At 45.3% G+C, this 16,262-nt stretch overlaps 1 protein-coding gene across 6 annotated transcripts in view; it reads left to right on the top strand.

The window, feature by feature from the left end:
* Tfap2a (transcription factor AP-2 alpha) overlaps window positions 1-15,807 on the top strand; it is a 23,481-nt gene extending 7,674 nt beyond the window's left edge. For 4 of the 6 annotated variants that reach the window (XM_031358518.1, XM_031358517.1, XM_031358514.1 and 1 more), the window contains exons 2-7: window positions 2,316-2,750; window positions 5,926-5,977; window positions 7,793-8,024; window positions 9,772-9,890; window positions 11,769-11,910; window positions 13,782-15,807. In XM_031358518.1, coding sequence (XP_031214378.1) covers window positions 2,316-2,750; window positions 5,926-5,977; window positions 7,793-8,024; window positions 9,772-9,890; window positions 11,769-11,910; window positions 13,782-14,070 — 1,269 coding nt within the window. In that variant the 3' untranslated portion in view covers window positions 14,071-15,807. Of the gene's footprint in view, window positions 1-68; window positions 1,069-1,838; window positions 2,751-5,925; window positions 5,978-7,792; window positions 8,025-9,771; window positions 9,891-11,768; window positions 11,911-13,781 lie in introns of those variants that run through there. The other 2 variants (XM_031358519.1, XM_031358515.1) reach the window with 2 other exon arrangements.
* Window positions 15,808-16,262: the final 455 nt, after the last annotated feature.

The following is a 16,262-nucleotide window of genomic DNA, read 5'->3' as shown; positions in this document are numbered from 1 at the left end:
GCCCCCTCCTCCCCCTCCTCCTCCCTCTCTCCTGCCCTCCCTTCCTCCTCCCCGGCGCTCCCTCCTTCCTCCCTCCCTCTCTCCACTCCTCTCTCTTCTTGTCGCCCACACTTTCTTTCTTGCACACGCACGCAGACACATCCTCCCTCTCCGCGCTCTGGCCCCCTCGGCCTCCCTCTCTCGCCTTCTTTCTCTTTCACTTTTGCAGGCCCTGCAACCTTTTAAAATGTTGCCCCTTTGCTGTGATTCGCCAGACGCCGCTCCGCGGCCCCCCGCACGCTCGCCCGCTCCCTCCGTCGCTCGCTTTTTGTCTCTCGCGCTCCCTCTCCCCACCTCCGATTCGCTACACTGAGACTCCCGTCAATGACTGCATTGAGAGCCGGCTCCGGCGCGAGTTGCCTCTCCGCTTCACGCTCGATTTCCAGGCATTCTTCCCTTATTAAGTATTCGTGTAATATTAATAGTCATGAATATCTGCTATTAGGAGGCTCCAGGAACGCTGCCCAGCGCGGTTATTAGAAGCTGAAGTGAAGCCGGCGCTAAGGAAAGAGTGGGAGACACGGATTAAGGAACACGCGCGCGCGCGCACGCACACACACACACACACACACACACACACACACACTTTTTTCGTTTTTAGTTTTTTTTTTTTGTTTTTTGTTTGTTTGTTTGTTTGGCTTTTTTCCGTTGGTGGTGGTTTTTGCTTTTTGTTTTTCTTAAAGAGCTCTGAATCCTAACCGATCCCGGAAGGATAGAGATCGTGGGTTCGACCAGCTGAAGGCGCCGCGCGACTCGGTGGTACAAGTTCGGATGGATCCGAGCGGGGCTCCGGCGCTCGCGGGAGCGTCCGCGCAGTGACTGGAGTCCTGGGTGGCGCGGGGCTCTCGGCGCCTTTTGTGTGTGGCTCTTTCGGGCCTCGGGGCAGCCGGGTGCTCGAGGCGTGGTGGTTTTTGCTTTTTTTGCTTTTTGCTTTTGGTATTGTTGTTGGCTTTTTATTTTATTTTTTCCTCACCCTGACTGGTTACCCCAGACTCTTCGCAGATGTTAGTTCACAGTTTTTCAGCTATGGTGAGTCCCACCCCACCCCCAACCCTGTTTCCTTAGGAATTCTGTTCCAGAAACCCGCAGCCGAGAAACTGCCCGAGATCCTGAGCTTCTTGGCCAGGGTTCCTTGTGGACCTCGCCTTCCGTTTGCATTCCTATCCCCCTTTCCTCTTTTCTCTGGCTCCTTTCCATCCCCAAATCCAACGCGTCGCCACTGCCCCGTCCCCGCTGGACCTCTCCGCGCACGCAGACCTACCCCGCAGCTCTTTCCCTGGGCCAGTTTCTCGCCGGGTTCGTCTTTATTTCCTTGCGTCTTTACTTGCTCCAGAGACGCTCTCCACATCTGATGTTTAATCCGTCTGGGGGGTGGGGTGAAAGGCGCACCCCAGTGTGTCCCTAGCCTGGGGCCTGGCGGCTAAACCTCGGAAGGTTCCCGCTCTCTGGAATCCACTCCTGGCTTGCTTTGCAAATAGATTGCAATTGAGAAACCTAAAGTCAGGGGTTTCTTTTGCCCTTTGGGGCTGGGGTGGAAGGGGCGGGGGTCTCCGCCCCGGGGTGTACCTCTTTCTTTTAAAAAGAACCTGGTAAGACAGAATCTTTCTATTTTAAACCCTGGCTTGGCGTCCTTCACTCCCCATTCATATCATAAAAACGACCCTGTCGTTGTAAAAAGCCTTCTAACAGAGGAAGCGGAAAAGACAGACCCCCTCCCCAACTATGCAGTTAAAACCTTGAAGCTGGTCATTTAAACGTGTGCTTTCTTACGGCCTCTGCGTGAAACATGTTTCTATTTAAATAGTCATGAAATGGTAATAGTCTTTGAAGGTTTATGATTTTCCCCCTTCAAGATTAATGGAAGAGTAAACAATAATGCAGTGGCGGACAGGTTCAAATCCGGGAAAAGCAAAGGCCGCTTCTCCTGTTTAATATTTAGTGGCTATCTGAATTTTGCTTAAGGGAGGTTTGGTACTGCGGCTCTTAAGGGTTGTATTACAGGACACACTCTTTTATTCTCCTTCCGTCCTTTGAGAGGAAAGTCCAGGAGAGTCTACTGTGCCACTATATTTACATATTCTGATTTCTTTGCATTTTTTGGGGGGGAGGGGAAGGCCTGCTTCACTTCTTGGGTGTTTTCCAATATGAACAGTATAGTAGTTGATCCCCACTATTTCGGCGGCCTGCCCACACTGGGCTTGTGGAATGGATTTAGTAGTGTGGCCGAAACCCTGCGCCTCATTTCTTCTTTCCCTTTCCATCTTGCTTTCTTCCAGGACCGTCACGACGGCACCAGCAACGGGACAGCACGGTTGCCCCAGCTGGGCACTGTAGGTCAATCTCCCTACACCAGCGCCCCGCCGCTGTCCCACACCCCTAATGCCGACTTCCAGCCTCCCTACTTCCCCCCGCCCTACCAACCTATCTACCCCCAGTCGCAAGATCCTTACTCCCACGTCAACGACCCCTACAGCCTGAATCCCCTGCACGCCCAGCCGCAGCCGCAGCACCCGGGCTGGCCCGGCCAGAGGCAGAGCCAGGAGTCTGGGCTCTTACACACACACCGGGGGCTACCCCACCAACTGTCGGGCCTGGACCCTCGCAGGGACTATCGGCGGCACGAGGACCTCTTGCACGGCCCGCACGGGCTCGGCTCTGGGCTCGGGGACCTCCCGATCCACTCCTTACCTCACGCCATCGAGGACGTCCCGGTAAGAGGCGGTGCAGGCCGCGGGAGGGAACGCAGCCCTAGGCTCACCTGCCCTCTGGGAAGCTTCGTGGAGCCCAGGCCCGGAGGGCCTTGGTTTTCCTCAATAATAATTGGGGAATGAGGGTGAGCCTCGCTTAAACACCCGAATTCTGAAATTAAAAAGTAATTGAGAACAATGCATCCTGGAGATCGCTCAACAATGCCTGGGTCGCCACTTCCAACCGACACAAATAAATCAGGCGATTGTCACCCCTTCAGGTAGCTTCTCTCCGGGGCGGTAAACTGTGTGGATCGAGGGGGAATCTAATTCCACTGCTGAAAGTGTCCTGGGGGATGATTTCTCGCTGTTCTCGGAAAGAGGTTAAATGTAAACCTAGAGCTTCTTAAATGGGCTCACAAAGTAAAAGGAAAGTGTGGGAGACTTAAGGAAAGGTCCAGGAACCGGCTTATATAAGCATTAGTAAAACCTAGAAGTTATGCCTACCCTATCCTGATCAAAGGGACATAAGTAGCAAATCCAAGCACGGGGACATTAAAATGCAGCTTTCTTCTCTTCCTGGGGGTGCTAAGTGGTGACCTCATAAATCATTAGCTAGGTTCCCAACGCCTATCAGAATCTGCTACACTGCATATTCAATTAAATGTTTGGAGACTATTGGGTGCTGTGTGGAGTTCTAATTCAGTTATCAATAAATGCAGTTTAAGATGATTTCTAAATAAGCAAGGGCCTTAGCACATGAACTACTTAGAAGGTAACCCAGGCTATTGATAATTTGAAAATACTTTTTAAAATTAAATTGCAACCAGCATCTCAGCCTTGGCTCTATAAATTTATGGCTTTCTTACAATCTTCCTAAAACAAAATATATATGTGTATATATACAAATATATATATGTATACACACACACACACATATATGGCTTCTGTTAAAGGTGCTTTTCTTTGGAAAGGAAATGTATCTGGATGTGATTTTTGCTAAAATGCTATTTCAAATTACTACATCAAATATAGCAGTGGTATGTCTGTTGACAGTTTAATGATTACTGAATTAGATTGTAAGGAAAACGGGCCACATGAACTTACCTGATTGCCTGGCGGATTTAAAACATTCTTGAAGTTCTACAGGAAAATAGAAAATTTATTACCTCTCTCATTTAGCCTAGTTAATCACTGAAATTTGTTGGTTATGCTTAACGGCCTTGCAAGGAACACAGAAAGCAGGCGCTTGGTCCAATGCAACCAAGGCTTAGTAAACTGTGTGTGTGTGTGTGTGTGTGTGTGTGTGTGCTCTCCAGTGCATTTTACATGCTTTTAGAAAATGATCCTTAGTGAATTTGAGGCAATACTTTATATATATATAAAGTAATTTTGAATAGACCTAGAAGCTATGGTGATTTTAGAGAGTCTCTGAATTCTTTTCTTTGCCTGTTCTTTGAAAACAAGTAGCAAAATAATGTCTTAAGCTTCGGAGCTACCCTGCATTGGACATGAGTCTACTTTAGCAAAAATGTCCCGTGGCTGGTGGGGATTCTTGATACCTGTGTGGTAACTCTTTGTGGTGAAATTGGTCAGTAGGAGAAATTAACCAAATGATCACATGAAAGCAGGAAGCTCAGTGTTCTTCTCACCCTCCCCCACCTTTCAAGGGAAAAAAAAAATCTTTCAAAGAAATTTGGGTCAGGAAAAGGGTTGTTTTCAATTTTCTCATTGCTGTCACAGTTAACTTTTTAATAAGAATGACTGGTAAATATTTAAGAAAATGAAGTCGATGGTGAAAATTATTTAATCATTAATATCTCAGTGGGGTTTTAAACATTACAGTCTTCCCTGTATGGACAAGGTCTAGCTAGAAATAACAGAAATAAAAGTATTATGCCACACTACATTTACTTTATGGGTTTAGGGTGCATGCATAAAGGGATCATATTTCCCCATATAGTTAAAACACAAGAACTGCAGCAGTAGTCATTTCTGAACATTTCTCAATTTAATTATACTTAAATCCAGAAGCACTTTAGGCAAGTTACAAATGAGAGCATTGAGTATAATAAAACCTGTAATAAAGCAACTTAGTACCATCCACCCGGAATCATTGCGATCAGGCACAATTAACAGGAGCATAAATCCAAGACAGAATGGAAAATGTTCGAATCAGTATTATTGTTGGACAAAGACTAGAGAAGGAAGTAATAGTTTTTTAAATGGCAATGCCTGTGCTTGGTAACGATTGCGAAATCCTCTATCTCAGCAGCCCTGGTGCTAATTTGTAAACACAGCCAGACATTATATTGCCTGTCAGTTTCTGCATTAGAAAACATGATTTCATTTTACTTTCTAATCACGTTTGGATTCTAGCATACACATATACCCATCCATCTGTGTGTGTGTGTGTGTGTGTGTGTTTGAGAGAGAGAGAGAGAGAGAGAGAGAGAGAGAGAGAGAGAGAGAGAGAGAGAGAGAGAGAGACACGGGTGGTGGTGGGGGAGACCCCATACTGCTACTGGACAACAGGAGAGCAGCCTTAAAGGGTTTTTGTTCCTACATTAAAGGGTTTTTATTTCTACATTCCTGCCATATCTACTGCAGGCAGCAGTCTTTTAAAAATTATTTCTAGCTTTCCTTAAGTGAAGATGTGTCTCGTGTGTGTGTGTGTGTGTGTGTGTGTGTGTGTGTGTGTGTGTGCTTTGTCGAATTACCTACAGGGTTTCCAACAGTCTGCTATTCTCCCGCCCCTGTCCTTTCTATTGTGTTTCTTTGGCTTTGGCTGCCTCCACACTGGGATCCCTGAGGTCTCAAGCTGCTGAAAGGTGCCACACTAAAGCTAGGTGCATTTCTAAAGGTTGAACTGACTGAAAAAAAAAAAAAAGATTTGGAACTCCAGAACTTCATTTGATTTTCAAAGAAAGTTTTATTCCCCATCCCGTCCTCTTCTACGTGGATTATCTGACTGGGGGTTGGGGGGGAGAAATGGGCCGTGGGTGTACAGCGAAACCTCTTGAGTTTTAAAGCTCCAAATTCAGTAAGCCTCAAGATAAGATGTTTATATATAAATGTCATGGGGGAGGCAGAGGGAGCACTCTCCTCCTCCACTCTCCCCTCCCCCACCTTGCAGCGAATATTCATTTCCTTTTGTTTTGATTATACACTTACATTCATGTGTATCCTTTTGTTGCAGCACGTAGAAGACCCGGGTATTAACATCCCAGATCAAACTGTAATTAAGAAAGGTAAGCCATTTCCTTCTGCATTCCAAGCATGTCCTTACAGGCAGAGTGCTATTTAAAAGAACTTACAGAACTGTATTTATTTTTTTTCAAATAGGATTTCCTAAAGGCTCAGAATTAGCAAATAGATAGGCATAGAAGAACAGTGCTTAAACAACCAGCTTTCAGGATCTTGGTAATGGCAACAGGCTAGCTTTGTTCTAATCTGGATTTCAGCATTGAGTGCAGTTTAGTGATATTTGCACAAAGTGAAATGTGCAATAGTTGACCTGATTTGGAAGTGCCATTTCAATTTGGAAATAGTCTCATAGTTAATTAATTGTGTGCAGTTAAAGGCTATGAGGGTTAAAAAGTGTATCAAGCTGAAATAATACAAATAATTTAATATTAATAAAAAAGTCAGATTGGAAAAAAACGCACTCTATAAGGGAAAGAACTTTCAAGATCTCTGATTTAGTTTCTAGTCTCTTGATTGAGTTTCAAGGCTTTAAAACTTGAATTAGGTTAGCAAAAATTTAGTTTTTGGTTAAAATTAGCATCTTGAAGATGCTGCTGTTGACCTATGTATATAGAAAAGAAATGGTTAGAAAGATGTTATGTAATTTGCATGGGTTTATTATCTGCATTGTGCTTTGTGTGTAGAAATAAAGTTTCTTGTATTAAATGCAGCAGCAGTACTTTTGTTGTTATGGTGGAAGGCACTTCAGGGTTCTAGGCACCACCAGAGGTCGATGCTAAATAAAACTGTTCTCATTTCTAACCCCAAATCAGTGTATTGTTAGCTAGTTTAAAGTTTCATTTTTGCATCTGTGAAATCTTTGTCATATCAAATTAGATGTGTAAGGGATAAATCTTAAGAGATACTCTTTCCAAGTCGACATGATAATTGGCTCTTTTATTAGTAATCTCTCTCGAGTTCGTTTAACTCCTATTGTCTCTATTAGCCTCCCCAGAGCTATTAATGTCACAAGTGATCTATCCAAAACCTAGAGCCCCTCACCTCCCCATACTAGAATATCCCCATTTACAACAAAACAAAACAAAACAAAACAAAACATGAGAGGCACTATGGTGAGACTGTGCATATTATTATTATATGTCTCCGTGTGAAATTTTAAGATACTAACGCATTGAACTTAGATGGTTGTGGATGCATCTGAATTACATTGGTGTTAAGAAATGAACCCCTCGTTTTGCTAGTCTTGAATTTGTTTTCTAACAATGGTAGATCCAACAATGAAGAGCTTATGGTTTTAACTGATTATATATCCTAACTCCCACCCCTTTGAAGGGGCTTAGACAGACAGGGTTCATTTAGTATTTGCTCAACAAAAGGATGCATTCCTAATGTTCAAGTGTAGGGCCTATTCTTGAGTCCCGTTCATGGGCTTGGAATGATCTCCAAAGCCCGAGTGTCTTTCAAATGGAACATAAGGGTCTATTGATGAAAGGACCGACGTGTAGTGTGTGACAACAGAATCCACCACTTGCTAGCTAACTGAAATGTTCGTTTACTGGCTGCTGCAGCCATCGAAACTGCTGGTTTTAACAGCAATTTCTATCGGGACCGAGCTTTTCGCCTGCAAAACCTCGACTACACCAACCCTGTCTCGGGATTGCACATAAAACCCGTTTGTTGTCTTCCTTAAACCCGAGCATCACTCCGGAGCCCTCTGAGAGCCCAGAGGCTCGCGACAGCATCAGCCATCTCTAGGCAGCTTGCTGCAAGGGTCAGGGCAGGAAGCCGCCTCGGGATTCTTGAGCTGAGCAGCGCTCAGTCGGTCCGCACCCCACACGCGCCCGCATCTGTCTTCGCAGGCCCCGTGTCCCTGTCCAAGTCCAACAGCAATGCTGTCTCCGCCATCCCTATCAACAAGGACAACCTCTTCGGTGGCGTGGTGAACCCCAACGAAGTCTTCTGTTCAGTTCCGGGTCGCCTGTCGCTCCTCAGCTCCACCTCGAAGTACAAGGTCACGGTGGCGGAAGTACAGCGGCGCCTCTCACCGCCCGAGTGTCTCAACGCGTCGCTCCTGGGCGGAGTACTGCGGAGGTGAGGCCCGGCCCCGCCCCGCCCCGCCCGGCCCCGCCCCTCCTCGCCCCTCCTCGGGAACGCGGCCCCAGTGCGCCTGCGCTGGGACGGTAGCGGTACTGCACGCAGGACGAGAAGTGGGCGGGGAGGAAAGAGTGGCGCTTTGTGGGCGTGGCCGGGGGGGGTGAGGCTACGCGCCTGCGCACTCGGGGGACTCCGCTTTCTGCAACACGCAGGCGCAGTTTTCTCCATTTGGGGCTCAGTCCCAGTCTTGGCAGCCGTGGGGCGCCGTGCTGCTGCCTTTTTCCTGGTTGCGCACAGGTTACAAGCTCAGAAAAAGCTTCTGGGCTCCATGCTTTGCCTTACCACATTGTGGGGTCTTGAGTGGAGATTTAACAGACAGGTTTTCAAGTAAAGGAAGAGAGGGACTTCTGCTTGCTGCATGCCTCCCATCCCTGGTTGCTGGCACTTCCTGCCAGAAGGCACCCCCTACCCGGACCGGAGGCTCTAACTTTTGACGTTCTGATTTGCTATGATGTGTGACAGGCAATGTGCAGGGTACATTTCCAGTTTCTGTTCATTATATGTAGACGCTTAGGGACTGCATCCATTAACACAGGAATCTCACCTCTGAAGCGAGTGAGTCCTTTTTTCACAAGGGCCAGGGAGGTAGATTCTAAAGAGAGAAAAGTCTCGGAGCCAGTTGTGTTCTAAGGGTTCTGTCCAATGGTGTGAGTTGTGGGACTCGTGTTAAATTTGGCCAAATAGTATGTCTCTTACTCTCCTCTCTACAAAAGACCTGTAATTCATTGTCTAACTTTATTCCTGCATCATAACCGTCAGTTGGTGGGTACAGCCCACCTACATACTCTAAGAGGGGTTTGCAGAGTTAATACCAGCAACTCTCTTTAGTTATCTTTTACTGCCACAGATCTTCCTCTGCCCTCTGCTTTTTCCTCCCCTTCCCCCACCCCCGGTATCGGAGAGTGCTTACCTATGGGAGTATAATCTAATCCACACAATTAAAGACCCACTTGAGTAGGGAATAAAATCTGAAATTAATTAATTTGCTGTATTATTTAAACAATTTATCCTAACCACTTTCCGATTATGGGATTCTATTTAGACATCTATTTAGAAGTGCCTCCATTGTCTCTGAAATCAGGGAAATTTTTGAAGGCTGATATCCAGCCATCAGCCTTTTGACATTTCCAGTTATGCTCCTGACATGGTGTATAAACAGTTGGCGAGGTGCAGTTCCCATTGGGACCAAAGCCAGGACATGAAATGAGAGCATGATGATAACTTTGGTTACTGGGAACAACTTAACAGCAGGTCTTGTGAAGGCAATTTAAAGATCCCACTGGGCTTTGCTGTGATTGTAGCAACAGGGAAAATAACACAGTTATCAGTGGACCTCAAGAATACCTCCAACTTTAGCAGTCAGAACTGTGTGTGTGTGTGTGTGTGTGTGTGTGTGTGTGTGCGCGCGCGTGTGTCTTCTTCAGAGAGATGAAAATGTGAAGCTCCCAGCCTGTCACAATAGTCACAATGACAAGTGAACACAGTGTGTGCTTCACAGTTTAACATGCCTTTATCTCCCATCATCTTTCTGTACAGTTCCTTCTTGCAGTTTCTTCCCCTGCCTTGGGACTAGGCCCCTCAGTTTTTAAGAATACATTTTAAAAGGTGTTCAGAATGACTTTGATGGGACACAGAGAAAGTCAATATTTTCTACATCCCCCACCTCCCCATGTTTCTGAAACAGAGCGAAGTCTAAGAATGGAGGAAGATCTTTAAGAGAAAAACTGGACAAAATAGGATTGAATCTGCCAGCAGGGAGACGTAAAGCTGCCAACGTTACCCTTCTCACGTCACTGGTGGAAGGTAAGCAGATCTACTTGCTAACTACAAGGGGACTGTCAACCTGGGGGGACAGATAATATTTAGTAGCCGGAAGCTGGAGTGTGTTTTGTGTCCTGTGGTGGTTTCACCTTTCCGTGGAATATAACTAGAAGTGAACAGAACGTGGAATGCCAAGGAAAAACAAGAAACAAAACAAAATAAAACAAAAGCTCCAAAGCCTGTTTATATAGACTCATGTCTGTATGTTCTTCCTCTGTAAGGCAGAGTCACTTCACCCTCCACAGATCTGACCTAAACAGTGCACAAATTTAAGAGCTCCACATTCTCCAAGTTCCTGTCTTCTTGAAAGAACTCAGCAGTAAATCACTTAAGTTATTCTGACATCTGCATTTGAGAAATGCGTGACCATTACTTCCTGAATTAATTTTGGAATCTCTGACCTGCATCCTGATTTAAGACTGTCCTGAAAGCTCAGGGTTAAAAGCCCTTGTAGGTTGTTGGTTTTGATCCATATACTTCCTACCTCTTGTTTCCATTGTGTGTCTTCTCTCCAAGAGGGGAAGAAAAACGAGCAATTTTAGAATTTGGATTGTTTGATACAGAAAGAGAAGAAACAGACTCATTGTAAAAGAGTTTTTTTATGCCATTTTTTTTCCTTTTAGCACACACACACCCTTCTAAAGTCCTTAAAACAAAAAGCCATCCTGGCCAGTTCTCCAAAAGCTGTCCCCAGAATCTGCTCACTCACATTCCTGCTTCCTAGATTCCTAACTTCTGTACTCAGTTCATTTAATGTTGGGAATCAGGGCTGGGATGGATGCTTAGCTCTCCTTTGTGTCTTGTTGTATTTCACATTAATAGAAAAATAAGAAGATGGTGATTTATTCCCATGCAGATTTAAAACTAGTCACTTATATTTTAATGAGGCATAATTTATTTGCATAGTGCATGGGGGAAATATTGCCATGGAATCTAAGAATTCCAAAGTTTCTAGAAAACATCTGAAACAATGTTTTTGAGGAGGAATTCTAGGATTTCTGGGTGTTAAATGGTGTTGAAGGTGGTGACAATATAACTTTAAAAAAAAATCTATTGTTTAGGGCCAGAAATTCAAATCCAGCAACATTTTGTTAAAATAATCATAGAGACCCCACCATTCATATTGTACTCCCCAAATTATATGCCAGGAAAGCGGTGGTGGAAGCTGAGGGTGGAGTGTGAGTCGTTGTTCTGGGTCTGGGGGCTGAGTGATACAGAGGGGAGGCAGTTTCTGGAGAACTGTTATTGTTTGTGATCCGCTCCATTTTATGGAAACAAGCTCTGCGGAGAGGGCTTTGATGCTCTAATTGGCGCATGCGTTCTTCCGGAGCTGGAGCTAATGGCAGGAAGCCCTGCAGTAAAAACCAACTGGTTCAGGAAATTAAAACCAAAGATTCGAAAATCAACAACACAGACAGACTCAGTGGAGTGACCCTCAAATCCTCTTGGTTAATCGGCTTGGATGAAGAGATAATTGTATGTGATCAAGTTAAAATGTAAACTCTCTCGGCTGTTCCCTTGTTGAGGAGCTCAAGGAGTGATTAGGAAACGCCACTGATGGGCGTGTGGATAGGTGTGAGGGTGGAACAGGGCAGCCATTTTCAAACAGTAGGTGAGGAACCATTAGTCGGGGATGGGTGGGGGGTGGGTGGCCTTGTGAGCCGGCTTGGCACGTTTGCTGATAGGTTTGTTCTCTAGATCTCATAGAGAAGAAGAAAAGTCTAAAGAAAGAAAACCAGTGGTTTCTCTTCCTTCCAACTTTTGGTGAAGAAAGTTAAAGGGAGTTGGGTGTGGAGAGGAAACTTTGATCCCAATTCCGTGGTTCTCTGGCCCTCACTTCCCTCCTCCACCTCTTGCCAGGAGAAGCCGTCCACCTAGCCAGGGACTTTGGGTACGTGTGCGAAACTGAATTTCCTGCCAAAGCAGTAGCAGAATTTCTCAACCGACAACATTCCGATCCCAATGAGCAAGTGACAAGAAAAAACATGCTGCTGGCTACAAAGTAAGGCATTTACCTCTGCAGGGTCTGGGCTGTTCACTGTCAAAAGAAACGAAAAATTATCTCATGCTCCCCCCCCTTGTTGATCAGCTTTGTTGTGAATACTGAAATCAGGGTACCGATGTCTAAGGGAGCGCAGTCTGAAGCAGAGAGGAAACGGAGTGGGATTGTCAGTGTGTTTTCTGTGTTCTTTCTCTATCACAGAAAGACATAGACAGAAAGGCCTGTCTCTTTCTGTGTTAACTTTTAAATGAAAGCGGATGTGCGTGGTTTGCAGCCATGGGTTTCACTGAAAGAGTATGGATTTGTTTTTCAGAAAAATCAGAATCAAATCCTCACAGGTCTACCAACCAGGCTTGCCTAGGTCTTCTCTCTATCACTGTGTTCTGAAAGGCAAAGGTTAAGCTCAGGCCTACAAAATGTGCCATCCAGAAACAGCTCTACTTTTTACCTCGAATCCCAGTTTCCAACGTCATCATCGTCTTCTTCTTCTTCTTCTCCTTCTTCTTCTTCTTCTTCTTCTCCTCCTCCTCCTCCTCCTCCTCCTCCTCCTCCTCCTCCTCCTTCTTCTTCTTCTTCTTCTTCTTCTTCTTCTTCTCCTTCTTCCTCTCTCTCTCTGTCTCTCTCTGTCTCTGTCTCTGTCTCTCTCTCTCTCTCTCTCTCTCTCTCTCTTTCACACACACACACACACACACACACACACACAAACTCAGAGACAGAGTTACACAGTTATACTACAAGTTTTAGCTAACCGGCAAGCTGTCTTGTCATCTGAGTTTCAAGATGGCCGAAGTTATATTCCCATAGGTGCCTGGGCTGAATTGACTTCTCTAGGTTGGAAAGAAAATGACTGTCTTGTTCTGTTTGTTGGAAATGAAAAGACTTGTTTAGATGTCCTCAGTTCTCAATAGCTGGTGTCACTGAAGGGCACTGCAGCAGAGAGTTAAACAGAGAGGCTGAAGCCTGTGTGGGACAGTTTCTGGCCTAGTGGTAGGCTTCCTCACCCTGGTCCCCCATGGGCTGTAGCCGCCTCAGGAAGGCCTCTGCTGGTGTTGGCTTCCAGGACCAGACAGACTTCCTGTGTGCTGAGCTTACTTTCTCTATGGCTCCCCACCTTACTGAGACAGTGTCTGTCACTGATCCCAGAACTCACTATTTAGGCTAAAATGGCTACCTAACAACCACTGGGATCCCACTCTCTCTCTCACCCAGCATTGGGGTTAAAGACATAAACCTCCAAGCTGGATTTTTACATAAATTCTGGGGATCCAAAGGCAGATGATCCTCATGTGTGTGGTCAAGTGTGAGTTCTCTCCCAGGGGCCTACTGTTGTTTTTAAAAAGCAAAATTTGCCTGTCTGCCTAAACTCAAGCCTCATCTGGTTTGAAGGTGAACGAGAGGAGACCCCATTCCACCAGCTTTTATTGTGGTTCCTTTAGGGGTGTGGGGAGCAGGGTCTGGTGATATTTTGAAGAACAAGTTTGACATTTCTAGAATACTGAAGAGGGATAAGCCTCACAGTGTGTTTTCAACTTCCGGTGTAACTTTTCTTTGCCCTCCTTCAGCCTGTGAAATGTTTTCCTGTGTTCAGGGTGTTTGGTGTGAGAAAGGTGTAGGCAGAAGTTTGTCAGGTCTGAGGGTTTGGGGGTGGGGAGAGAAGGGGGGTCTTTTTGAAGTAGGAAGGGTATTATTCATTTAAGGGAGGAGAGTTGGTTTAGAAGTGACAAGCTTTATTCTTCTGAGTGGCTGGCCTTGGGTCCTGAGGGGGCAGAGGTGAGCTGGGTGGCAGAGGTAACTAACTTCAGGGAGCAATGGTTTCTCACTGCCACCAAGGCCTGATGGGAGTTTTCACTTCTTTCTCTGTTCTGCTGCAGACAGATCTGCAAAGAGTTCACTGACCTGCTGGCTCAGGACCGATCTCCCCTGGGGAACTCGCGGCCCAACCCTATCCTCGAGCCTGGCATCCAGAGTTGCTTGACCCACTTCAACCTCATCTCCCATGGCTTCGGCAGCCCGGCGGTGTGTGCAGCGGTCACCGCCCTGCAGAACTATCTCACCGAGGCACTCAAGGCCATGGACAAAATGTACCTCAGCAACAACCCCAACAGCCACACGGACAACAGCGCCAAAAGCAGTGATAAAGAAGAGAAACACAGAAAGTGAGGCTCTCCTCCCGCCCCGCCCCCGCCCGCCTGCCTCACCGGCCAGCGTCCCCCACTCGCCCCTCCCCCACCCGGCAGGTGACAGCTCCGGGACCAGCCACTCCTACTGCTGCTGCTACTCTGCGCTGCCGCGCCGCCCCTCGTCCCCGGAGTCCTCCGGATTGCTCTCTCGACTGCCAGTGGGGCAGCCGCTGCTCAACTCAGCGCCTTGCCTCAACTTCCCCATCAGCACCAACACCCCCTTTACCCTCGTGTGGAGCCTAAGAGAACAGAACAGGTCGTGAAGCCAGCAAAGAAAAGTTCTGTCGCGTTTGTGAACCTTTTTTTTTTTTTAAATCAAATCAACAACAAACATTAAAACTTTTTTTTTTTTAAAAAAAAGGACGTTAAAAAATTTAAAAAGTATATGAGCTTCATGGGACTAACTCATCGCCTTCCCTTGCGTACTTCAGATTGTAGCCATACTTAAAAAAAAAAGGCAAAGAGGATAATGACGTTTTTTATCAGTATTGTGAATAAACTTGAACACAAATACAGAAGTTCTATGTCCTGTCTTCAGTTGTAGAAGTTGTCTCTTCAAGGCACAACCACCCACTTGAACTTCCTCTGATGACACAATCCACAATTCTATAAGGGAATCAGTGTTCACGTCTTTGTATATATTTATTTATGTGTAATTTAATGGGATTTGTAAATATGGTGAGTCTGTTTTAAACCTCTTTTATTTATCTGGTGATCTCGTTTACCTCCTGTTTAGTGGGCTTTGGATTGTCCCTATTAGTTCTTCATGTAGTTTTACTTAGAAATCCAAGGTTTGGGTAATACCCCCGCCCCCTTTCTGGAATTCATGGATTTAGCCCCGTGGTAGCATGTTAAACGATGATAATGAAACAGCCGAACAAAACATTTTTTAAGGTAAAATAAAAATTTATATATAATTAGTATTACATTTAGCTTTTCATTGAACTGACAGGGAAAAAAATCAGTGATATTGGGACACTGGAAAAAATTTCTTAAACTGGAGTGATTTGATAATCCTATGGTATCATGGGGAAAAAAATAAAGTTTATTTGAGTTCACTGTCCTCCCTTAAAAGTGTCCTCTGAGCAATAAATGAATATTGTTTTTAAACCAAGGGTTAGGGATCTCTCCCTCTCTCTCTCTCTCTCTCTCTCTCTCTCTCTCTCTCTCTCTCTCTCTTTGTTCAACTTTAAGCATTTGGGACCACCTGGCATTCTGTGTCTTCACTGGCCACATTGGAAGCAGTTCTAGCTGTACTGTGTTGAGTTGCTCTGGCAGTAGCCTCTATGCCTGTCAATGTATCATAGTCCTTTGTTGCCCAGATAAATAAATATTTGATACGCTTTATGTCGATTTTTTTTTTTATTCAGTGGCTGTCTTTACCCAGGCGTATTTTTGTTCTTGGCAGTATTTTTTATTCAGTATGGTTACAGTAATTGAGTTTAACTCTCCCTTGGCAATTGCTCTTTGCAATAAGCAGCTGAACCCATTGCTTCCCTCAAGTATAATAAAAACTTACTTTCAACTTGGAGTTCAGAGCAGGGTATCATTTAGATATTCCACTGAGTCTGTATTCAGACAAACGACCCAATAAAGCTCGATGTATTCTTTTGGATAAAAGATTGTTTGTACTGCTAAAGGAATGACATACTATTGCTTCCTGACTGGGAGCATTAACTTTATTATTAAAAATAAAGTTTTATTTTATTTATGTTGATCCTTTAGGTTTTCATTTGCATTCTGGAAGCCAAAATATTAAACCCTCAGAATTAAACGTTAGAAATGACAGATCCAGGGGTGAGAGAACTAAGAACAGAAGAAGCCCTCCTTCCTGACTGACTCCAGAATCTGTCTCAGAAGAAACTGAAATCCAAATGATTAGTTCATTAGTGCAAGGAAGATGGCCATTTCAGTCTTGTAGGCTTTTATGGCTTAAGCTAACTCTCATTTTTCTGGGAGGAGAGAAAGGGAAGGTGGCAGAAATATACATGGAACACAGAAAGAGAGGCCAGATGCCTCATTTGCTTTAATATTTCATCTAGAGATGAATTCAGTACTGGAGCCAGAAGAGGGGAGTGGCAAAGTGGGTGGATCCCTAGAATCTTTGACCCCCCCACCCCCACCCAAAATGCAGGCACACCCAAACCCCTTTCTATCTTCACTGGCTCCTCC

The sequence above is a fragment of the Mastomys coucha genome, unplaced genomic scaffold (assembly GCF_008632895.1).
Source record: "Mastomys coucha isolate ucsf_1 unplaced genomic scaffold, UCSF_Mcou_1 pScaffold7, whole genome shotgun sequence".
NCBI lineage: Eukaryota > Metazoa > Chordata > Mammalia > Rodentia > Muridae > Mastomys > Mastomys coucha.
This window is presented reverse-complemented; position numbering and strand designations above follow the sequence as displayed.